The 20,105-nt window shown below is 41.3% G+C and overlaps 1 protein-coding gene across 1 annotated transcript; it reads left to right on the forward strand.

Moving 5' to 3' along the window:
• The first annotated feature begins 12,234 nt into the window (after nt 1–12,234).
• Nucleotides 12,235–14,314, forward strand: LOC146521163 (nuclear factor 7, ovary-like). The gene has a single exon (XM_085154446.1). The coding sequence runs from the start codon at nt 12,517–12,519 to the stop codon at nt 13,900–13,902; it is 1,386 nt and encodes a 461-aa protein (XP_085010572.1). The 5' UTR covers nt 12,235–12,516; the 3' UTR covers nt 13,903–14,314.
• The last annotated feature ends 5,791 nt before the right edge of the window (nt 14,315–20,105 follow it).

Consider the following 20,105-nt stretch of genomic DNA (forward strand, 5'->3'; position numbering starts at 1 on the left):
TCTGTTGTTTGGTTCCTTATTTTGATAACTGAACCAAAGAGGGGAAAGCCCTAATATATTTGTGATTTTCTTCACCCTTTTGTGTATTTCTGTATTAATGTGTAAATTAGATCCTAAAAGCTTTTAAAACAAAGTTTAACCTTTGTTAACTTGCCATTCCTAAGGGGAGTCAGTCCCTATAAACTCCAGTGTTAAGACTTTGCAGTCCAACCTCACAGCAGAAATAAACATGTTTACAGCCTGATACATAAAACTGCTCCCCTCTCTCCACACTTGTGAACAAGAGGCCGAAATACTTAAACTCCTACACTTGGGACAGTAACTTGTCCCTGACCCGAAGTGGGCTGTTTGCCATTTTCCATCTGAGGACCATGGCCTGACGGTGCTGATGGCCGCAAACCACTCCAGTGTGAGCTGGAGGCCAGCACCTGAAGAAGCCATCAGAACAACATCATCTGTGAAAAGGAGGGGTGGAGCAGTGGCTTCAGGGTGTGGCATCATGAGCAGCTGATCCACACAGCTGTTGTACATCAACTAATCATGCTTCTATATATTTTCCCACAATCACGTTTTACATGTAAAATGACAAAGGTCTGTTCTATTGTATATGAGCAGGATGCCGGGTTACGAAGAGAGCTGGAGAACAGGACAGAACTGAAGGGTGCAGCTGGAAAGCTGCTAAGAAGAAACAATTTAAAAGTGAACTGTAGATAAACATTAATTTACCTTGTAACACCGTGTGCACCGGGTTATTTTTCATGAGTGATGCCAAAACCCAGTCATAGGATGACTGGCAAGAATGGTGACTGTTCTGGCTCCTTAAGAGTCACCATTCACGTTATGTAGTGTTATATAAGTTCATGCAATCTTTATTCGTTTCTGGCACACTGTTCATTTTATTTTGACATTCTACCGGAAGTGCTACTTCTCATTACTTCCTGTCTAACGGGAGAAGGACAGTTTGCTACTCCTGTGCCTGCCTATGCTGCCTCTTAAGCCAGCACAGTCTGTAAGTTGGCAGTAATGTTGTGTTTTACCAGTGAATGTTTAGCACTAACTGCCGTGTGTTGTTTGTGATATTTTGAGAAAGTAAATTCACTCAATGATGTGCTTTATTAGTCATTAGCCTAGAAGCTAATTAGCGCTAGCTAACCACTAACGTTAGCTTGTTTCGTTCTGCTTTGCTTTGCATAGTAACAGGTCATAGCATCTTCTAATTATAAGATTGTTTGCTTATGTCAGCTCACACGGGATATTTTGTGTTTGTTTACAGTTTTACCATTTATCCATTCATGTATTTCAACAAAGCCATGCTATGCATCCAATCAAATAAATCAACCAGAAAGGAACAACGGTGTGGTTTTTCTACATGGGATGATGGTTGTCTGTCTGCCTAGTTAAGTGCGAGGGCAGTATAGTGACAGAGCTAACCGCTGGAGCAGGCGGTGGAGCACCATAGACAGCTCAACTGACTGCAGGACCAGGCCAAACACCGGACAAAACCACTGGAGGTTCGGTGTCTCTTGCCAACACTGCTTCCCCTGGCCCCGGCAGTGACACTCCACCAGATGGACAAGGGATATGACCCCCCAGCCTTCATGGAGGTCTTCCAAGCAACAGCAAAGGCGCACCAGTGGCCCGCACTGGAGTGGTCACTGCAGCTGCTGCATTTGCTGTCCAGAGAGTTGAAAGTGGCAGTGGTGACCCTTCCTGCAACAGCAAGGGCCAACTTTTCAGATGTCCTACAGGTAATACTGGAACAACTGGGGCTTGAACCAGAGGACCACTGCTGCCACTTCCAGAGAGATAGAACCGTGCCAAAGGAATGACCATTCATCTATGCCATGTCGCCAGCCAGTAGCGGGTTTTGATATGGGCGACACGGGCGGTTGCCTGGGGCGGCATCGTGGTGGGGGGTGGCATCACGGGCATCAGCAAAAAAAAAAAATTGCTCGTACACATGCTGCCCCGATGTCATGCCAGCGCATAGTGGGAATGTCGTAGACACCGATCGGTTTTCTATCGCCCATTTGCTGGGAGTAAGGGCGCCCTCCGTTTGCGAGGTGCGCCTGCTGCTTGCCGCACAGGAAGGAGAGGGCGGGGCGGCGTGGGATTCTCTGGCTGGCTGGAGCAGCATCTAATAACCAGCTCGCAAAATAAAACAAAATAAAAACAAACCAACAAACACAAACACACCAGACATTATGATACAGACTTATAATTTGCACCAATGTTTTTTCGAAATTCTATACACGAAAAGTGAGCGCGAGAGCCCTCGGTGCGCCTGCTCCCTGCTGTGCTGCAGTCAAAGTAAACTTTATTGTCGTCTCTGCTACATACAGTCCAGTTTATAGAGAGACGAGATGACGAGGCTCCAGTTACAGCAGTGCAAGTAAACAAACAATAAATATAAGAAGAATAAGAAAATAAATATACACTTTAGGACTCGGGGTAAAGGGATCAATAACAATTTAAAATTTATATTTATTTGTTGATTTAAAGCAGGGGCGATTCTAGGATCAGAGCTTTGGGGGTGCTGAGCACCCAGAGAGCTGCCCAGCCACCCAAGATACACTTTACTCGTCACAATGAGACCTGCATCCTCCCTGTCCTCATCGTCTGTTGTCTTCATCTCCGTTATCACTCATCATAATTTTACCATCTCTGTGCAAGTCTGCAAATTTCTTTATTAAATCATAAGATTCTTAAATTCATCAAGTCTCTCTGTGCCTGGTTCCTCGTCACAAAACATGACATCACTGTTTTGTACATTTTAACAATTTAATCCCACATTTGTGAAAGAAAAGCAAAACACTTTTTTGAAAAGTCTGTAACAAAACCATCAAATCTGATAAAGGTTATTTAAATGCTGCTAAAGAAGAATGGATTGGAATAAAAAAAATACATATCCTAACCTTAATTACTGGGCGAGAATAATGAATGATGCTAATAGTGAGTAAGAAGTAAACTGAGTGCATTTTTTGGACAGAGATTCACTTTTAATGTGTATGTATAATATAATACAGATGCATGAAAAATACACTCCAATAACAGAAAAAAATATTACAAATAAATTATTAAAAAATATCAATAAAAAACTATAAAAATGGAGGCAACTTTGCCTGTGGTAGAATGTATACCATGCATGAAAAAATCTTTACTGCAGATACTAATTTTACTAATTTAATAATACTAATTTTGTGTTGTAAGATTTATGCCTTTCATGCTTTCATGGTGGTCCTTGGGAGAGCTTGACATTTTTATCAGGTGGTCCACACTGTAAAAGGTTTGAGAAACACTGATAAGTGTCTGTGTGCTTTTGGAAAACATTTAAAGCTGCAGTACAGAATCTTTGAAACAAGCTTAAAACATTTGTAGAATATAAACAGAGCATCTGCTTCTCTTTACAGCTCCTCACTCCACCAGGGCTGTTTGGCACTTTTCTGACAGTGTGCAAATGTGATGTACGTACTGCGGCAGTCATACAGACAATTGGATGGTCCAAAAGTTGGCCTACCTGTTACTGGCTGAGGTTTTAGTAGAGTTGTGGCTGAACCACATAAAAATATATCATTAATTTTAATCTCCCCGATCAATGATAATGTTATGCTGGAATGTTGTTAAAGAGGGCCAAAAATGTTTCAACCCAGTTTGTTTTGCAGATTCTGTACAGCAGCTTTAATATAGGGAGAACACAACTTCCAGATTGTGTGAGTAAAATCAGGTTTTTTCTCTTTGTCAGTTTAACAGTTTCTGTTGTGCCTGTCACTGCTCCCTGTCTGTTTTCTTACCTGTTTCTTCCTGACCTTGTACTTTCTCCTCACGTTCCCCTCTTTCCTCTCTCCCTCTTTGGCCTGACAATCATACACAACTAGATTGTATTCAATTAGGAGGAGTTATAAGGTTAATGGGCATCCAGTCAGTTAGCTACTTAGTATTGTAGTGGCAGATTTCTTTTCTCATGTATTAATCACATATTTAATCATATCACATTAGTTATAGTAATATCACTTTCTCACTTTACTATAGTAAGAGCACTCCTGCCACTACTTTACATGCATGTGGAAAGTTAACACAGTAAGGCCATTGTAATGGGAGACGTTAAACAGATAGCGAGGCTCCTTCTGCTTATCAGGGATGTAAATCCTTAGGTGATGGCTAAGCAGAAAACAAGGTCATAATTCTCTCTGTGAGGGAGGAGGTATAGCCCCCCCGTGAGAGGGGCCAACGTGTAAGAGTTTGAGGAATGTTCTTTGTCTGTGTGTCTGTATATAAGATGTAAGGGAGGTGGCCACAATTCAGAGATGGTCCTGGTGTTTCACTGGGATGCTCTCTCCACATTGCAATGTCTTTATTAAAACCACTTCAAATGCAGGTTATTGTTAAAATTTCCATAACAGTATCCATTTCAAACAGGACAGTAGTAACAACATCAGGCTACGGACAATTCTAAGTTTTAGATTTTAAACAGGCTGTATACATTTCAATGGGAGCAACAGGACGGCCAAATGACACTGAATTTACTACAGAGCAGGACGGATTGTAGGGTAGCAAACATTGTTGGAAAACACGTTTTCAACACTGCAGGTTAACTGGGTGTAATGTTTTTCAGCTAAAAAGAAACATGGTCTGACTCCTACCTAACTATATAAAGAGTAACTGAAGGTTAAATGCAGCCAACATGTCCTGTTTTAAGCCAGGCACTTCCACCTCCGCTCTGGTGCGTCTCAGCCACCAGCGCTCTAGCAGCAACAGTGCTAGAGCCAGAACAGGAGAGAGCTGGAACAAACCATTTTGGGAGGAGGGGGGGGGGGGGTTATCGATACTTTTGTTGTTAAAAATGTTACATCTCAACCAAGTTCTGAATGCTTTTTATATTTTTAGTAGTGTGTCACACAAACAGCAAATATTGTCAAAAAAGTAAGAAATCTTTGTGGGTGCTTTGATTCATTTTGATTCAGCACCCCCAAAATGGGCTAAAATCGCCCCTGATTTAAAGCCTCACACACAACCCGTTGAAAGGGGAGGAGCTGCTTCCAAATAGAGCACATTTCATTCATAATGTAAATCCAAGCCCATTATGTATTCATGATTTGAATCCTGGGTTGTGTGAAATCCCAGAAATACACCCTAGACAAAGTGAATCTGTGAACTAAGGTGTAGGTCTATTAGATTACGCTGTGGTGATCCTCGGGTTGAGGGATGGGTGTTCATACTGGAGTGCAAAATTAAAACCAAGATGGACAAGAAATGTTCAAAGCCATCAGGTGCTCAGTTTAGAAAAATAGAAAAGAAGAGGAAGAGAAACGAGCAAAAGATGCAGGTAAGCAGATGCGTGATTGGATAATGGCAGGTCATCCTGAAACAATCAGAATCAGAATACTTTATTAATCCCTAAGGAAATTATGTGCGTTACAGTTGCTCCAAGAAGAAATGGTAAAAATAGTAACAGTAACAGACTAAACTCCAAACAATACATTATGTTACAGATTTTAATATTAATTAGTCATTGTCAATTTGTCCTGTTCTCATTGTATGACAAATTATGATTGCTGTTTGGTAGCCGTTTGCATACTATGCACACTCTCTCTCTCTTCATATGTGTGTGTTGGGTCTGTGTTTCCACAAGCCCCGCTGGTTTAGAGACTTATTCATCATGAAAAAAACAAGAGAGTCAGCGATCCATCGACTTGCAAGGGAGGCCTCGTCGGTGTCTACCACAAAATGACCCCAAATCCGGCTTCCGATTGCTGCCTTTTATTGGGAACACAGTTCACACAAAACAATAGTACCTCCCCTCAGGCCAAACAGGCTAGGACCGCCATTGTCGCCAGCCCTCAACACCCTCCCTCGGTCTGAAAGGGATTCCGTCCTTGTCCACCATCCAGCTGCCCCTGGTGACCCTACAGGAGGAACACATATCATATGTTTTGTAAATGTAAAGTGTCCAAAACTGTAAAACAAAAAACAAACACACGAAAAAATGTTTGAGCTGGCTGAATGAGTGACAGATTGCCAAATTGCAAAACTCTTATCTGTGTCTCTATCAGGTAACGTTCATATGTTGATTCTTCAGTTTTTGATCTACTGCAGATTATCTTTAATGTTATCTGCTATAAAAAAAAACCCAGGCCAGGAAAAGCTCCTTCATGTTTTTCTGTTTTATCCTCAGTTACTTTGACACAAAAGCATCTGCAGTGATGCTCACACCTCACAAGTGTCTGCTTAGTTTAGATAGATAGTTTACACTGAGTTTTTAATTGCAGAGAAACAGTCAAATAATTTGGAACGAAATATCTTTAATTTACAAGGTTTACAGGGTTCTTTTAACAGTCCATATCCAAAATAAATGATCATATTTATAATATTTCTGACTGACTCAAAATTGAATTGAATCGAATCATGACCTTGTGAATCAGAATAGAATCAGTTGTAGAAATCAGTGACAATAACCAGCCCTGCTCACACACTTCTAGATCTGAAAGTCTACTTTTACTGTTTATATAAAGAAAGACAAAGTCCTGTCTGCTGCTCTACACTCATAATAAAAGCACAGTAACGGTGACGTTATTACTGACTTTGCTCTGTTTGTAATATAAAACGCTATGATAGTTCTAATTTAGACAAAAAAGAGAAGAAGATGAGCTCAAAAACATGGAGGTACCGTCATAGAGTGGGCCCATCAAGTTGGTTTGGGATGAACTGGACAGAAGGTTAAAAAGCACTCCACAAGCGCTACACATTTATGGAAACTTTTGCAGCAGAATTGGGAAGAACCTTTTGAAGAACATCCCCAAGTGGGATAAACGTTTCGTCACTTATTCAAATGACTTCTTTAGTCTCAGCTGTCTACAGGTTTGACCAATCTTATAAACAGTACATTTGCACAATGACTGAAGCTAGCTGAATGAACAATGAAATGTTTCTGCCACTGAAAATGCTTTTTCCAGATGAAGAAATCAACCTTTTGGGATTTACCTACCCAGATGACTGACCATGCATCAAGACCTTTCGAAGAATATTTGGTTTCCACTGTAGAGAGAATGACACTAGTGTGTTCAGCTGTCATAGGTGTCAAATAGGTTACTATTTTGAGTCAAAAGTCTAGAATAAATTTTGATTACAAATGGATTCTGTGATTTTGTTTTTTAACCTTAATTGTTTATTTGTTCTGTGCTTTCACTTCAAAATACAAAGAGACATTGAACTGCTTGGGTTTCAGTAAGACTCTGGAAGAATTGGGGCTTTTGACCAGAGTGTGTATATATAGAGAAAATATATATACTTCTGAGTCATATGTAAACATCTGTTTTCAAAAGAAAGAAGCTGCTGATAAAAACCACAGTTTTCAAAAAATTGTAATCAATAAACTGTAATAACAATAACTGGGGGCGAAGGCGGGGAGGGGGGGGGGGCTCCGGGGGCTCCATTCCAAACTCATTTATGGTGGTTCATTATTCTATTGTGAGAGTATAAATTCAGTTACAATATGACGGTAATAGAAAAAGAACTTCTAAATTTTAAAATTTCAAGATTATAATGAAATTTCAGCGGCAGTGTCAGTCCAGCAGACTGCAGAGTTTTCTCCAACTGATACCAGTCCAGCAGACTGCTGGCTGCAGTCCAGCAGAGTACAGGGTACAGTTCAGCAGGCTACAGTCCAGTATCTTATAAGCCCTGCTGTAAACAAACACATTTTTAAGATATTCTCATTTTTTAAAATGGAAGACATATTTTGAGAAATATGAAAGGAAGATGAGCCGATGAGGTGGTGTAACACCTGATTTTTCTCTAGTTTTAACACCTGATGCACTGGGTGCATTTTTAGGTAAATAGTTTGATATAACTTTGCTGTTTGCAGTTTTTAACATATTTTTTTTAAAAGATTACAGTTTATATTTGCATTTCAAGTTATAAAAATGACTTTTTTAAACATGTATGTGGTTTTTAGAGTAAAAAAAATACACTTTTTCTACTCAGATTGTATTTTTTTTTTAGATTGTTTGTGTTAATGCAGCATGTCAATGAACAAATAAGTGTAAATTTAGACATTTGATGTTGTACGGAAAAGAAAGATACCAAACAAGGCAAGGCAAATAGTTTTTAAAGGTGAAATATAAAGGTAAAATCAAAAGTTGTCTGAAACAGCCAATTATAGCGTTATAGAGCAATGGACAAGCAACAGAGAAAACATAAGAGAGCGACTTAAAATTTGCATCTTCCATTCTAAGTTTCAAACCCCAAACCAATGACTTACAATCCACTTGGCTTTCCATACACAGCTGAAATGTCAGACCTGCATAGATGGGAAGTAACAAAGTACAAATACTTCGTTCCTGTACGCTGAAGTACCATGAACACAACGTATTACATTTTTGAAATTGTAGGGATTAGAAAGTACAGAAATTTGTTTAAAGTTGTAGGGGGGAAAAGTAAAATTTTAAGTGGCAGGTATATCAGCAAGCACACAAACTGTTTGTGTGCAGTTTGTCACATTCTGCAAGCTGAAGGTAAACCTGCTATATTTCCCAGAATGAGAGGGAACGTCACTCAGATATGGAAAAAGCAGAGGTGATATTTAGAGGTAAGGACTGCTTAGTGGGAACTGAAAACATTTACATTTAAAACTTACATGCAATGTCTTCTTTTCTTAAAATCAGATTTTGTGTTTGTATATGATGATGATACAGGGCATTGAAGATGATAACAGTGGGTGGATTATATTCTTAAACTTAGTTACAGCGCTGTCAGAAAGACATCTACTTTGATAAAGTCTACTCTCCACTGCTGTGTAATCAATTATTGTAAATGTAAATGTTATCAGGAAATGATCAGACAGGAGAGGGTTTTCAGGAAACACTGTTAAATGTTCAGTTTCTATGCCATATGTTAAAACAAGATCTAGAGTGTGATTAAAGTGGTGGGTGGGTTCTTTTACATTTTGAGAGAAGCCAATTGAGACTAATAACAGATTAAATGCCATATTGAGGCTGTCATTTTTAGCATCTACATGGATGTTAAAATCACCCACAATAATTATTTTATCTGAGCTCAGAACTAAATAAGATAAAAAGTCTGAGAAATCAGAGAGAAACTCTGTGTAAGGCCCAGGTGGACGATAGATGATAACAAGTAAGACTGGTTTCTGAGTTTTACAGCTGGGGTGGACAATGCTAAGCATCAGGCTTTCAAATGAATTAAAAGTCTGTCTTGGTCTTTCATTTATTAATAGGCTGGTGTGAAAAATTGCTGCCACACCTCCCCCTCAGCCTGTGCTTCGAGATTTCTGGTAGTTAGAATGACTCGGGGGTGTTGATTCATTTAAGCTAACATAATCATCCTGCTGCAACCAGGTTTCTGTAAGGCAGAGTAAATCAATTTGTTGATCAATTATTAAGTCATGTACTAACAGAGACTTGGAGGAGAGAGACCTAATATTTAATAATCCACATTTCACTGTTTTACTCTTTGGTTCAGATGTGGATACTGTATTGTTCTTTCTTTGTGATTGAGTTGTTTAAATACTGTCAGAAACTGTTAAACTGACAAAGAGAAAAAACCTGATTTTACTCACACAATCTGGAATTGTCTCCCTATATTAAAACTTCTATACAGAATCTGCTAAACAAACTGGGCTGAAACATTTCTGACCCTCTTTAACAAAATTCCAACATAACATTATCATTAATTAAAATTAATTAGATGTTTTATGTGGTTCAGCCACAATTCTTCTAAAACCTCAGCCGATAATAGGTAGGCCAACTTTTGGACTATCTAGTTGTCTGTATGACTGCTGCAGTACGTACATCACATTTGCACACTATCAGAAAGAGCCTTTGTGTCCGGGGGTGGGCGTCCGGGTACACACCGGCTCACTCCTTGGCGGCTGCTTATCGGGGCCTGGAGCCTGGGGCTCGCTTGGGCCACTTCGGAGGTGGGGTGCCCCCGGCCTCTCGGCCTGGGGCTCGGTCACTCAGGCACAGCTGGCTGCCGGCGGAGCTCACGGGCACGTCACTGCAGCACCCCCTGGCTTCTGCTCCGTGGCTGCTGGGTGACCCCTCATCTGGGACTCTCCTCAGCTCTTTCTGGGACAGTGGCACGGCTGCCCCTCTGTTGGTCTTCCTTGGTCTCTTGTGTTCTGGGGGTCTCTGGATGTCTGGAGTTTTGATCTCCTCCATACCTGCTTCATGCCCTGGAGGACGGGGCAGTGGCCCCCCACACCCTCTAGCAAATCATTACATGAGGGAACCTTTTAAGAAAACAAGCGCGTCCATGCTCACAGGTGTACACACGGGTGATCACACACACAAACTACACCCTTTTTGGCTCCTACCTCAATGCACACTGTGCTGTCGATCTTACGTGCTGCACAATAATGTTTAATATTTAGTATTTACTGTCATATTCCCATATATCATTGTGATGTTGTTTATTGTATTACTCTCGTTTTCTTCTGCTTGTTTTCTTTTTTCTTTCTCAACAGGTGATCCAGGTGATCGATATATGTATTTTTTTTTTCTTTTTTCTTTCTTCTGCTTATTCTGTTGGTTTTTGTTTTTTGCCCTTCTCCCCCGTCCCTCTTCTCAACTGCTTTTCTTTCCCTCTTTCTTTCTCCCTTTTCTTTCCCCCAGTCAAGTCTGTCCCGTATTCAGCAAGTGAAAATAAAATAAAGAATAAAAGGTGAATCAAATGGACCATTACGGCAAAGCTGGGATGGTCAATTTGGTAAAGAAAATCCGTTGGGCATCTTTCTTCGCCTTTAGACAATAATTCTGATGGCAAAAGAGCCAAACGGGACAGGCAAAAAAAAAAAAAAAAAAGAAAGAGCCAAACAGCCCTGGTGGAGTGAGGAGCTGTAAAGAGAAGCAGATGCTCTGTTTATATTCTAAAAATGTTTTAAGCTTGTTTCAAAGATTCTGTTCAGCAGCTTTAAATGTTTTCACACATACACCTACCCACCTTACCTACTTTACCAGTGTTTCATATTTCCAGCTGATGCTGATCACCCTAACCTTAACACCACAGACCATCCTTTGGTTCTTTTTCTGTTCCTCTTAAACTTCCTGCCTTTCAAATTAAAAGATCTCTCTGACTGTAAAGACTGGACTGTGCTGCAGCTGGTGGAAACAGTGTGTAGGTGTGTTGTGTTTGATGGAGGACTGAAGTGTGTGTCCAGCTGAGCTCTCTGTGTGCTCATATATACAGATGCTGATAAACAAATGTTTGTGTTTGGACGCTGTTACTGATCAGGACCTGCTGTGTGTTTCCTGTCCACAGGTCTACAAAGAGTCGCACTTCCTGCTGTGGTTCAGATGTTCAGCATGTTGCTTTGTTTCTCACATGTTGGCTCCACGGTCTCTGCTGCTGTGGGCTGATGTCATGCAGCAATACAGCTGCTCAACATCTGGCCTTGTTTTGCTCCATCAGCACATATTTGACTTTTAGATCACATGATATTTGCATGCAACCTTCAAACACGTGTGGAGAATTCATTATTTCTTTGACAGATTTTTTAGTGAATAAGAGAAAAAAGAAAGTAAGAGAAACTTTTATTCTATAAAACAGTAAAAATTCCACACACATGTAACTCACCACTGTGTGAACATCACAGGGGAGAAATCGTTTCTCTGAGTCAGAGATGAGTGTCAGTAACACAAAAGTAACACTCAGTGTCATGCAGTGACTTTTACACAACCAGATCAGATGAACCAACTCACACTAAAACATGCATTTTGCTGCACTCTTTACACTTATTTCTTTTCTTTCTGCTCTTTTATATATTTTGTAAAACCACAAAAAATATTTTAAATCAGCAGCAATTTTTCTCAAACTGCTGCATCACAGCTTTCATGCTCTGACCTGCATGTGAAATGAGAGAAAAGCTCTTTATTAGTAACTTTTACAACTTCTGGCAGGTTAATGTCTGAACTTTGGAGTGAAACACACCCTTAGTTACAGGAAATAACACCACTGTCTGTAACTAAGTGAATCCACCTTAACGCCACCTGTGTGTGTGTGACTGCATTACACTCCCACTGCTGGGAACCTGAACAAGAAGCAGAACAAAGTCTAAAATAGAAGCTGACAAACAGCTGCACCACCGAGTGACGGTAAAAAGACACAAAACCTGTTTTACAGCTTTTGAGCTGCAGGCAGGATTGAAACACACCTTAGTTAAAAGTCAAACAGCAACATTTTTCTCCTCCCCTCACGTCACTCAAATGTGAAAAAACCAGGAAACAAGATGTTCTTCGTCCTCAGTAAAGAGAGACGCACAGACGATCAGACTGAGCTCAGACCAAACTAGCAGCTTCCTCTGAGTGAGTCCAGCTACAGGAGAGAAAAGTGGAAAACTCCAACACTGCTGCTTCAAGCTGCTGACGCTCCACACACTGAATGTGAGTTTGAGCAAAAACACGACTCAAAGGAAGTTTCAGTGAAGGTGGTAGAGGAGGGAGGGGAGCCAGGACTGACTGTACTTCCTGTCTGCTGTTTTCAGCTTCACTCACAGACTCAATGGCTTCCAGATCAGAGGAGGATCTCTGCTGTCCGGTCTGTCAGCAGGTCTTCAGAGATCCTGTTCTTCTGTCATGTAGCCACAGCTTCTGTAAAGACTGTCTGAAGAGATGGTGGAAAGAGAGACCAACACACGAGTGTCCAGTTTGTAAGGAATTATCAGTTTATGATCCACCTTTAAACCGAGCTTTAAAGAACCTGTGTGAGTCGTTCTTACAGGAGAGAGATCAGAGAGCTTCAGAGGCTCTCTGCAGTCTGCACTCTGAGAAACTCAAACTCTTCTGTCTGGACGATGAGCAGCCAGCGTGTCTCGTCTGCTGTGCCTCAGAAAAACACACCAATCACAGATTCAGACCCATCGATGAAGCTGCACAACAACACAAGAAGGAACTTCAGGAAACTCTGGAGCCCTTAAAGAAGAAGTTAAAGGTTTGTGAAGAAGTTCAAGTGAAGTTTGATCAAACAGCAGAACACATTAAGGTCCAGGCCCGACACACAGAGAGGCAGATTAAGGAGCAGTTTAAGAAGCTTCACCAGTTTCTAGCAGAGGAAGAGGAGGCCAGGCTGGCTGCACTGAGGGAGGAAGAGGAGCAGAAGAGTGGGATGATGAAGGAGAAGATGGAGGCTCTGAGCAGAGAGATAGCAGCTCTTTCAGACACAGTCAGAGCCACAGAGGAGGAGCTGAGAGCTGAAGACGTCTCATTCCTGCACAACTACAAGGCTGCAGTGGAAAGAGTCCAGCGCTGCCCCCTGCTGGATGATCCACAGCTGCCCTCAGGAGCTCTGATAGACCAGGCCAAACACCTGGGCAACCTGACCTTCAACATCTGGAACAACATGAAGGACATGGTCTCCTACACTCCTCTCATTCTGGACCCAAACACTGCTCATCCAGAACTCATCCTGTCTGAAGATCTGACCAGTGTGAGAGGAGAAGATGAACAGCAGCTTCCTGATAATCCAGAGAGGTTTGAATTATACATCTCTGTCCTGGGGTCTGAGGGCTTTAACTCAGGGACTCGCAGCTGGGATGTCGAGGTTGGAGACAGTACAGTGTGGGTACTGGGTGTCTTAGCAGAGTCTGTGCAGAGGAAGGGAAGCATATGGTCTGGATTATGGGTAATAGGGTTTGATGAAGGTAAATACTCAGCATGTTCACCACCAGGTCTTCTCACTGCTCTCTCAGTCCAGAAGAAGCTCCAGAGGATCAGAGTGAATCTGGACTGGAACAGAGGAAAGCTGTCGTTCTCTGATCCTGATACTAACACACACATACACACCTTCACACACACTTTCACTCACAGGATGTTTCCATATATTGAAACTGTTGATGAAGTGAAGGTGTGTCCGTTGAAGGTGTCAGTGTCAGTGCAGCAGATGAGTTGAGGATGATGATATTTCTAATGTTGTTTCCTGTCAGTGAATTGAAGCTGTTAAACTGCAGCTGTCCTCCTGCTGCCTCGTTGTTCCAAAGCTCTTTGTTTCTCTTTTAGTTCTCACTGTTTCTTTCTGTTTCTGCTGTCCACCTTTTCACATGGAAAATCATTTCACTGTTTCTCACTGAATGACTCCCCAAACTAGATTTGAAATTCTATCAAGTTTCTAATCATTACAAGTGATTCATGTTTCTATTTGATGTGTAAATGGAGATGATTTAGTTTGCTGGGATATGGACTGACATGTGTTGAATGGGAGGAGCAGTTTGTTGTTGTCTTCTTGTCTGTTTATGACAACAATAAATATATTGTTGAAACAATGATTCATGTTTAACTCCATATATGAAATGTTTCTGATCTTTGAATTCTGCTTGATTAAAGACTTTCTTCATGACACAAATGAGATTTCAGTGTATTAATAGAACTAAATAAGCTCAGAGTTGAAAGGCTGGAGTATTATGTACGTGCTTCACTGTCAGTATCTTCAGGGGGATTCAAAGGGAAACATCAAACTGCTGTAATGAGATCAACTAGTTGGGCTGAACACACTTATCTGTAGTTTGTCTCCATCCAGGATCATCAGAATATAATGAACATGTGTGAAGAGCCAAAAAATGCTGCTGCCCTCTCAGCATGATGAGCTCCAGCCTTTGTTAACAGGAAAACAGGAAACATGAGACAACTTTCAGAGACAGTAACCAACTGTGGCCACAAGATGGCAGCAGCTGATCTGAGATCCTTTATTGGACAGAACGACTCTGCTCTGTGACGTCATCAGAGAGACGGCCTTCACTTTGATAGATCTGGGCTGTATCCCAATTGAGGGTCTGCAGCCTTAAAGTACGCAGCCTCAACGGTCTTCAAGGGCCGGGTACTCAAAGACCGCTAAGGCCAGAGTGTGAGGCTTGTGAAATGGGACGGTCTAGCCTCCGTCGCGCTGCCCAGGTTGCCTAGCAACCATAATAGCTGGAAACGTATGGTTGACAGAAATGAAGGAGAACATATTTTGTTCATTTGTTTGTTTGTTTCTACACGAGCTTTGTGTGATTTAATAAGTATCTTAGGCTGAGACCACAGGACTGTAAAACATGATTGTTGGGCTTCATTTCTGTACTGAACAGTCATGTAAGATTAGCTAGTAAATAACAATTAGTTAATGTTGTTCATGAGACTAAAGTCAGTGTAAATATGAGATGGACAATATTATAGTTATTATATTAATCATTATTAGTTATTACAGCAGTGAGTTTGAACTCTCAAATCAAATCACTTCTATTGTCACATCACATGTGCAGGTACACTGGTACAGCACATGTGAGTGAACTCTGTGTCAAACACTGAGCTTCAGTAAAGATTCAAGTTGCAGCTATTTATAAGTCCTATCACCTTAAATCTTCACTCAAAGACACTCAAGTATCTTTGACAGTGTATATATAGATATATTATATATAAGAGACAAATGTTGTTCCTCCAGTAAGTTGGCATTACTAAATTTGGCTCAATGCTTATATATGTGTGTAAAAAGCAAATGTACGAGCTGTGATAACTGTGTCTGATAGAATGAAGAGTAGACTGATATATTAAATATTCCTTTATTGGGTGAGAAAATCAGACCATGTCATAACTGCTTTAAGTCATACAGAATAGATATCAGAGCCTTAAACAGTCTGACTTCTGCTAAATGGGTCAAACTGGGCAGAAAGTCTACAAACACATAACATCCTTATAGAATATGATGTAACACTATAGATCAACTTACCTCAGAATATATAAAGCATATAAACAATTACAGCGATATGATGCAACAAACACAGCAGTGCTACTAATCCAAAATACTCAAAGCTTCATAGAACTGAAACAAACATTTATTTTTAGCTCCATTCTGCTGCTGATACATACTTAAGGTTTCTGAATATTAAACTTGTTGCTGCCTTTCATAGTGTGTAACTTGAAGGCCCTGAGTACTTTCTCCCACACTGAAAACACTGGAATGATAACATTATTTGAACATTACCTAATAAGACTGATATGCCACCAACTATATACTTCTAAACACAAGTGATTACATGCGGTATTCTACCATATGCAAACTTATATCAATAAAAGATTATACTGACTACTAAATACAATTTTCCATTGACAATGACTGACTTTAATTATCCATAAAATCATCACATCTCTGTAGGATTGTCAGGTAGTGACCAGCTGATCACGGGGTCGGGGTTAAAAGATAGACACCACCCACCTGTTCTCCACTCAGACATCATTCTCTTCATGTAAATGGCCTGCATTTGTATAGCGCTTTTCTAGTCCTTAAGGACCCTAAAGCGCTTTACACTACATTCAGTCATTCACCCATTCATTCACACACTGGTGATGGCAGCTACATTGTAGCCACAGCTGCCCTGGAGCGCACTGACAGAGGCGAGGCTACCGGACACAGGCGCCACCGGGCCCTCTGACCACCACCAGTAGGCAAACATGGGGTTAGTATCTTGCCCAAGGATATTTGGCATGCAGCCAGGAGGCAGCCTGGGATCAAACCACTGACCTTCTGATTAGTGGCTGACCTGCTCTGCCATCTGAGCTACAGCCACCCATAAGATCATGTCAGGAGCTCCGAATCCTTGCGTCAGTCAGTCTCCGCCTGCTTCAGCAACTGTGAGTGTTTTCTCTCTTGACTCATCTTCTCATCCCGGCTCCGTTCACTCTCTGTTTGTAACGTCGGTTCCGAAGCCGTGCTTCATGCACCGATCATTACTAGAGTAACTGCGTGCCTGTCCCAACCCATCACTAGCCTTCTCCCCGTTTGGGTCTAGCCAGCACGCCACACGGGCACGCCGAATTACTGTGTTTAATTCGCGTGTTTCCCCTGATCGTGACAGGATTAGGGTCGACTATTGAACGGCGTATATTAAAGGCTTTAAAACCAAGCTGACGCTGAAAGTACAAACATCACTAATGTCACATAACTTTGCCAACATGTGGCCAACAGTAATGTTTTAATGTTCTTCAGTATTAAACATTCACACATAAATAAGTGACATGATATTCAGTACTTACTTTTGATAGTTCATTTTTCGGCCGCTCTGCTTTTGCCGTCTGCCATATTTTGCGGCAAAATTATCCACACCCACCGCCGCGCTATGAATTGTAATAATAATAATAATTGTAATAATATGTAATATATATGTGTAATAATGAATTGTGGGATATATGGGACCACGAAGTGTGCACCAGACCACGTTTGATATTTGGGGAAAATTTGGGGAAAACGCATTTGGAGTACGCATTTGAAGTACACTTCAAATTGGGACAGCCGTCGTCGCGTGGCGGTGATGTAATTGCACTCAAAATGCGTACTTACAGCTTACGGTCTCTTAATTGGGACACAGCCACTGAAGAACACACTGATCAGAGATCAAATGGTCACATGACCAAAGAGAAGCATTCAGACTGCAGTGATTGGTTACTGTTCCCACACATCAATAATCCACAGCGCCCTCCAGTGGTGGAAACACAGATAATACATGTGGAGAAACATGAAGGAGACTCACAGCAGAGGCAGACGCTCCGTCTCAGAAGGTCGTCGTCCCCACAGCTCCACAGGTCTGCTCCCGACCTCCTACATTACACAGAGCAACATCAGCACAGGAGGAGCCCCAACAACATTTACCTCAATGTGTTTCGTGGAGAAACATTCCCTCTTTCACCAACCACTCTTGCAACAGTGGGAGGAAAAACTCTCTTTTAACCCTTGTATGGTGTTCGGGTCTGTGAGACCCGTTTTCAGTGTTTTTCAAAAGAAAAATTAAACAATTAATTATTTTTTCAACCTGAAATTCATTGGCTTTGGCTTATTTTCTGTGAAGAACATAAATCTGGACAAATTTTCAATGACCTCATACTGTAGTCTAAGGAGCTTGGAAAGAAAAGCATCTGGACTTCTTTGAGTTGCTTGAAGACGTTTCACCTCTCATCCGAGAAGCTTCTTCAGTTCTAAGGGTCAATGGTGGAGAGTCCCAGATTTAAACGCAGTGGCAGTTTCCCCCCAAAGAGGGACAAAGGACCCCCGATGATCCTCTACCTAATCACATGAGCCAAGGTGTGAAAGTGGGCGTGGGTCCAAGGGCGTAGATTTGGCATGGACGGAAGGGACATGTCCCCACCAATATCCAGCAATTATTGAATTGTCCCCACCAATAATTTGATTTCATCGAGTAAAGAAAAACAAACCCGATAGAAAGAAAAAAACGATCTGTCAACGTCTCATTCACCCAGCGGTGCAGAAGGAGTTAAATTACGTTCTCTACTGGAGTCCTACGTCATGTGACAAATATGGCCAATGTGATTGGCTGTGCTTTTCAGGGAGCCCTGTTTAGTTTTAGCAGCGGCAAGCCTGCGCTGCCAGGACCTGCAAGGAGGAGAAAATGGCAGCACAAAGGAAGAACCTGGATATAAGAAAGTATTTTTCAAAGAAACCTGTAAGTCACTTAAAGTCAAGTAAACTCATAAAACGTGTCCGTCATAATAACGTTACAGGCAATGTTCCCTCTAAGCTGCGCGCCTGCGCAATTGCGCACTGCTGGCACAGTCTCTGCGCACAGAAAATCTGCGTTGCGCACAAAAAAAAATCTAACCTGAATTGATATTAAAATTAAAACTTTAACAATTCTGTTTTGCAGTGTTAGTCAGTAAGTGACTGGCTGCTCCTGTATGGGATCAAAACGATGCCACCTTATCCCATAGTCCAGCCAATCACGCGATTCACATTCACGTATATGCGCAGCTAATCAAAGTCGCTGACAGGCTATGACAGTGCTCTTATGTGCCGACACCGGTGTTTTAGCTAGCAAAGCGGCTGATGTGGGGTGAAGCCACGTTAATGACAACGTGTATAACCATTGGAGATGTGAGCAGGACGGACAGAACAATTGACGGGAAAAGTGTGGACTTTATACCAGTTTTTAAATTGTGTTGATCGGCCACGTAAAACCAGAGTTATGATAAAAATATGCAATGTTTGGTTTTCTTCTGAATACTGTCGCTGTTTATATTTACTGCGGGAAGAAACGGTAAAAACTTGAGTTTTATAAGGAAAACGCTCGAAAGCACTTCCCGCCTGTGAGCAAAGATGAAACCAAAACACCCCCCACCCTTTCCCATTGGTCGAAAAATGTACCATGTCGACCAATCACAACATGGCATTTAGTTGTTAAGAAACGGGAGGAAGTTTTAGGAGTGACGGCGATGTTTGGGGATGTGAGAGATTTGCAACGTTTAGCGCAAACCTTGTGTAGTTAGTGTGTAGTGTAGTCAATAGTTTTGTTGTGTGTGTCAGAACAATGAGGCGACTGCTGAATGTTACAGGTGTTACAGAAGTGATACATCTGCTGCTGTCAGGCCTGCAGGTATCAGGCTGTTGTTCTCCTTCATCTCATAGTGGACAGAAATTATTTTTTTTGGAGTGGCACAAATAATTTGTGTGGCATCAGATTTGATGCAGAACAGCTGATTGTTCTGTAAATAGTTTGAAATGTTTCCTTGAAAAAACGCCTTGGCTGCATTTTTAGGCTAAAAGCTCCAAAAAACTTTGTTTTTGAAGAAGTAACTATATAATTAATTGCCCAGCATTGGTCATTTTATACTGTATTTTGCAGACAGAGAGTTACAGGACTCTCTCCCAGACCACAGACTCATTATACAAGTCAGACTTTTATTTTTTTTTAAAAAAAGAAAAGAAAGTTGTGTTTTCAAAATTGGAGTTCAAGTTATTTTTACTTCCAATAGTGTTAACATCCTACACAGGTCATGAACAAGATTTTTATTTTTTTAATTTTCATTGTAAGTGGGCTAAAGCAGTTAATTAAAAGTAGTCTAACATAAATGTAAATGCTGTAATTTGATTATTTTAATAAACCATGTAATTTGGATGGATTCGACGCTGGCATGACCACAGTGCACACGTCTGATGTTGCTCACAGTGGTCCAGTCCACGAGATCGCTCAGGGAATTTGTGTGTTCGCTCAGACACATGAAAAATTAGAGGGAACATTGGTAATGGGATTTCCGGCTCTTTTTGGAGAACCGGCTCTTTCGGCTCGGCTCACCAAAAACAGCCGGCTCTTTCGGCTCCCAACCGGCTCTTCAGGT

The sequence above is a fragment of the Neolamprologus multifasciatus genome, chromosome 3 (assembly GCF_963576455.1).
Source record: "Neolamprologus multifasciatus chromosome 3, fNeoMul1.2, whole genome shotgun sequence".
In the NCBI taxonomy this organism is placed as follows: domain Eukaryota; kingdom Metazoa; phylum Chordata; class Actinopteri; order Cichliformes; family Cichlidae; genus Neolamprologus; species Neolamprologus multifasciatus.

Coding starts and splice junctions, on each gene's coding strand:
- LOC146521163 (XM_085154446.1), top strand. CDS start 12,517: ATGGCTTCCAGATCAGAGGAGGATCTCTGCTGTCCGGTCTGTCAGCAG.